Below are 5,252 nucleotides of genomic sequence, written 5' to 3'. Positions count from 1 at the left end.
GACAACTTTTTCATTTAAAATCATTTGATGTCCCAAAATTTTGTTTGAAGTTCTCATATTTTGAAATTTAAATTTTGAATTGTTCAAACAAAGTCAAATAGAGAAATGACCAAAACAAAAGTTATAGACCTCGATGACTTTTCTATTTTAAATCATTTATTATCCCAAAATTCTATTCGAAGTTATTAGATTTTAAAATGCAAATGTAGCATGGTATGGAAAAAATGACAAGAAAAATCAATTTGAAATCATTTAGTGTCCCAAAATACTATTTGAAGTTTTTATATTTTGAAATTCAAATTTTGTATGGCGTGGAAAAAATGACAAGAAAAATAAAAATAGAGTGACAACCAAGATTTGAACCTGCATCTCACTCCTAAGACAATAACAACACCTCCACTACTATTAAACCACTTGCATATTTGTGAAAGGTCTTGCGTTTTATATTATTTGTTATTGGAACCATGACTTGAGCAATCAAGACATACGTTTTGAATTGTTCAAATAAGGTTGGATGAAAAAATGACCAAAACAAAAGTTGTAGATCTCGATGATTTCTACAACTTTGTTGTTGATGACCTTTTTTGGGTAAATTTTAGTTGGCAACAGGCGTTAAAAAAGATCACCATGAACAAGTAATGCACATGCTAGTAACACGTTGAATAGGAGATCGATCTTCATTAACCACAAACATAGTTCCCACACTACAAATTGAGCCAACCAGCCATGGACATCATCAGGCAAAAGCAAAAGAAACACAACTAGCTCAATGGTTGTGCTCTTTGGTTGGACAGTGCAGACTGCGGTTCGACTACGCGATGGAGCACACTTTTTGTTAATTATTCCCTTTTTTATTTCCCTCCTCTTAAAAAAATAAAGACACAAAAACAAGAAAAGCACAGGGCTCGAACCGGCAACCTTAGACCACAAAGAGTGCAAGCAACACCACTAGACCACTACTTTAGTTGTGATGATGTGAGGATGGTTTATTCTATGTACACAATTTCTAGTGGACATCTCGTGACCATGTGGCGGCACCGGGATGGTTGAGCTACTTCTCCCTGGACCACGTGGCGCGCTGAGCTTGCTGCCCACAACATCTTTTTTGTTTTTAATCTATACTTAAAACTTGTCACTGGTATTTCTCAGTCCTAGTAAGTTCAAATTTGTTGGTTTTTTTCTAATTTTTTGTAAAATCACGACCTTTCATGTACTTTTATTTGTTTGCCTACTACATTACAAAATTGATATTTTATGTATCATTTTTATATAGCTTCTTTTCTTCCACCAAAAAAGAATAGATAAAACATGTTTTTTGCATAACAATTGGTAACATAACTTCATATTTTCTAATGTCATGGTAAATATAAGGTTCTATCCAATTTTGAGGTGAATTCGAGTACGAACATGTAAAGTGCTACTTAAATCTCAAAGTTTGACTTGAGTTACTACGAACTATGTGAGGGATGTCTCCATTTGTGAACAATGTATGCTCCAACTTTATCAAAATGCTTAATTTTTTTACAAGCTTAATTTTGAACCAAAAATATGTTGCCACATCAATTTGTAGAATTTTTGGATCAATTTTAGATATTATTGTAATTATTATGTGCTAATTAGAAGACAACATAAATTTTCTCCATCTCTAATACATCGTCTGTAATGGAACATATGAACCTAAAAAATATTTTTGTGCAATTTTTCGAATCTTATTGGAGGGACACATAGTTCAACTTAGGATTACTTTCAATATAGACATAGAAACTCAATTAAATGATACAAAATACCAAATCTACTTAGAAATTATTCAAACTCCTACATGACAACTTATATGTTGCCTATTACATTTGAAAAATGTATTAATCGTATTTAATATAGTTTATGTATAAGTTGCTTCACAAAGGTGCCTTAATTTCTTGTTTAAAAAAGTTGCTTCACATAAGCTTTTCACGCGCTGTGCTGAATTTAGTTTGCCCCCCTCCTTCTTTTGTGCAATGGCACCAGCCCAAAAATTTCGCACAGTTAATTGAACCTACTACCCATCCTCCTCCAAAAATCACCACATATTTTTAGGGTATCTTGGTAATCTATCCCGCACCCGCGCCCCAAATCTCATCCACATCTCTGCAATCTCATCCACAATAGACCTCCCACCACCAACCGCATCTCCTCAGCCGCCGTCGCACCCCCATCTCCTATTCCGCCACCGACCGCCGCACCCCCTCCCCTCCCTCCACTGACCGGCGGTGCAGGCGTGGGGGGCGCCCGACGCATCGTAGGAAGTCGGCGTGGCTCACTCCACCACCCTCCTAGTGACCAGAAGAAGCCATGATGGAGGCATGCTCCCGGCCCGGTGGTGGCTTGGTGAACGAGACCCCGTGAGCAGATCCGGCACGGCGGTAAGAGCTCGTTCGCCAATGCCAGATCTGCCCCGGCCGTCTCTTGCTAGCCCTTGGTCTGTCCCGGAGCACCACTAGGTGGCAGCGCCATGGCGATTGGTGGACAGCGGGAGTTCCTTCTGTACCATCGGACGAGGACAAGAATGTGGCAGCCACAGTGCCCGGCAGCCAATCTCACCCCTGTAGGTTCTTGCCCTCAACTTTTGGATGCCCCCGTGGTGCAAGCTGCCCCTCCATCCCCACATGCAGAGTATAGTTTTCTACTTTGCTCAGATTAGCACCCTCCTATGCTAGATTTTGCTCAAATCTCTATGTAAATGTGGACGATTTGTGCAGGTATTAGCTCATTACAGGTGTCCGGATGTTTAATTTCATCATTGCTTGATGCTAGTTCCTTTAAAGCCGTAAATTGTTGTGGTCGCTTTTCCTAGCTGTTTGCGCAATAACTTATTTTGATTGCATATAATTTGTAGGATATACATGGATAAGGGTATGACGATACTTGACGCCGAGGCAGGATTTGTGAGAAAGCTTTTGTTCTTTCACATGCTATTATTTATGAACATACTACTTGATTATAAATACTTTAGGTTTTTGCACACATATAAATCATCATTTGCTAGTCCAGAAAGAATTGGATGTATAATTTAAGTTTTTGTGTCCACACATAACACTATTTACAATCAGGCTACTTTAAATGGTAATATATCTATCTATGTAGTAACTGATATTACAGATTATGGTCCTGATTGTAACAATTTAAATGGTTTTGTTAGGACACCTTGCAGGTGAGATGGCATCCAGTAATATCTGTTTCTTTTTTTGTTTGGACTGTACTACTGTTAATACTGAGTCTCTCTAGATAGTGTCAACTTGATTGCATTCATGGAATGATGATGGCTAGATTAACATTGCCAAGGATACATGGGACAATGGTGAGATCACATTCCCCTCAATTGTGATCTGAATGTACATGGGACTGTCGAGTTCAATGGGCTACATTGAATCTATGAAACAGACTATCGAGTAGGAGATGGAACAACTTCAGTTGTCATCATAGCAGCAGAGTTGCTGAAGGTAATAGATGTTTTCCTTTTTCCTTTTCCCACTCTTGTCAATTTCCCAACCAGTTTTTAGATACACTCACACTGTTCTATTTCAGAGAGGCAATGACCTTGTGAAGAGTAAGATCCATCCAACCTCTATAATCAGTGGCTATAGGGTGAGTTTTCGATCCTACAAGCTGTAGTAGCATTTGAATGTTCAATGGTCATTTCCATGGCAGGATTACTGTAGTTGACATTTTGGAATGTTTTCCTTCACATTCTACTACCTTGCTATGCGTGAAGCCTACAAATATGTTGAGGAAAAGTTGGCAGTCAAGGTAAGAAAATGTTGTCCCCATGGAAAATTTCAGAAGAATGCTGTCCCATCCCATGCCTATTGTCATACTGATTTGAATATTTATCTACATTTTTAGGTTGATAAACTTGGAAAAGACTCCCTTATCAATTCTGCAAAAACTAGCATGTCTTCAAAATTGATCATTACTGACAGTGATTTCTTTGCTGCTATGGTAAGTTCCTATGGTCATTTAGCATTTAGTTTAGGGGATTCTTTTGTTGGTTCATTTTTCCTTGTTGGTATTGCTTTAATTTTGCATGTGTGAATACTAACTGTAAAATGCTTTAGTCATAGAACTATTTTAGTTGTATTTATTTAACATAAAGTAAGTACATGCCTTTAGTGGTTATCTGCATTTGTGCACTTATAATTCTCTTGAGATTAGTAATAATGTGTTGTTATGGTTTCTGCCTCATAGAATTAATCCCAGTAGCTAACTGCTATGGTTTCACTGCCTTTCTATTGGCATTGCTTTGAACTATTTGATGTAAGTCATCCTAACTTTTATTTCTTAGGTTGTCGAGGCAGTTCAAGGTGTGATGATTACAAATGCCAAGGGAGAAGTGAAGTATCCAATCAAGGTCAGTCAATGATGTTTGGTTACAACACTGTTCCACTAAATCTATTCTATCATATGGATTTGTTATGTTGTGAATGAGACATCTCTGGGATATCCTATTGATCAATTTACTTTTCCACTGCTTACGTACTCTATAGTGGTACTTGTTGCCATATTATTGTCTGGACAATGTGCTCTACCAAAACATTCAATTAGGATGTTTGATGTTAACTATAGCATGAACTGCTTTGGACCACCTTGGTGGTCCTTTTGCCCATGCTGGGTCAAAGACCTTGATGATTGGTTGCTTAGTAGTGCATGGACAGCAACTTTTAAACATGTATTATTGTTCTCTTTAATCTCCCAGGTTTGGTGTTAATTATTCTTATTGTTGAGTTCTTTCATAAATTTAGCTTGTAACTATGGGTTTTATCTGATCTTTAGAGCATCAATATTTTGAAAGCTCATGGTAAAAGTGCCAAGGATAGTTACCTACCATGTTATAAGGTTACTAGTAAAGATGCACTTGAGTAGTGTAGTATATCATTTTCTAGGTAGCAGCGTAACATGTACAAGATGCTTAAAAATTTGTTCACAATATTGCTCATACAATGTAGAGATCATTGTATTTCTTTTATCCTCAAAGTCAATGTTTGTAGTTTGAGAACTGAAGAGTGTTTAATGTTGTCATATGATAGTCCTTAGTATGGGGCCTAATTTTCCCTCCATCTATTGATTTGCAAGAAAACTAAGATAGCAGCCCGCCACAAACACAACTCGTAGCTACCACAACGGCAGGTACAAGTACTGGTCAGAGCAAGATAGAGTTTGAGTGGAGCGCATAAGTGATGGGATGGTCAATGCCAAGCCAACCTTTGCTACAGTGCTAG

General features: G+C 37.8%; 1 protein-coding gene across 1 annotated transcript; it reads left to right on the top strand.

Annotated features, from left to right (window-relative positions):
- Positions 1 to 2,488: 2,488 nt before the first annotated feature.
- On the top strand, positions 2,489 to 4,896 carry LOC136489173 (T-complex protein 1 subunit alpha-like). Its single transcript, XM_066485886.1, has 11 exons — positions 2,489 to 2,581; positions 2,736 to 2,752; positions 2,873 to 2,921; positions 3,176 to 3,187; positions 3,304 to 3,334; positions 3,418 to 3,476; positions 3,562 to 3,621; positions 3,733 to 3,783; positions 3,880 to 3,975; positions 4,319 to 4,384; positions 4,807 to 4,896. Exons 1-11 carry the CDS (start codon positions 2,489 to 2,491, stop codon positions 4,894 to 4,896), a joined length of 624 nt encoding a protein of 207 aa, XP_066341983.1.
- The last annotated feature ends 356 nt before the right edge of the window (positions 4,897 to 5,252 follow it).

Source organism: Miscanthus floridulus, chromosome 10, assembly GCF_019320115.1.
Source record: "Miscanthus floridulus cultivar M001 chromosome 10, ASM1932011v1, whole genome shotgun sequence".
Classification (NCBI taxonomy): domain Eukaryota; kingdom Viridiplantae; phylum Streptophyta; class Magnoliopsida; order Poales; family Poaceae; genus Miscanthus; species Miscanthus floridulus.
The sequence above is the reverse complement of the archived record's forward strand: the minus strand, read 5'-3'. Positions and strand labels throughout refer to the sequence as shown.

Excerpts from the sequence above, each read along its gene's own strand:
- LOC136489173 (XM_066485886.1), top strand. The coding sequence starts at position 2,489 with ATGGCGATTGGTGGACAGCGGGAGTTCCTTCTGTACCATCGGACGAGG. Across the intron at positions 3,622-3,732 it reads CTATAATCAGTGGCTATAGG|CTTGCTATGCGTGAAGCCTA; the intron begins GTGAGTTTTCGA and ends ACATTCTACTAC. Across the intron at positions 3,784-3,879 it reads AGGAAAAGTTGGCAGTCAAG|GTTGATAAACTTGGAAAAGA; the intron begins GTAAGAAAATGT and ends CTACATTTTTAG.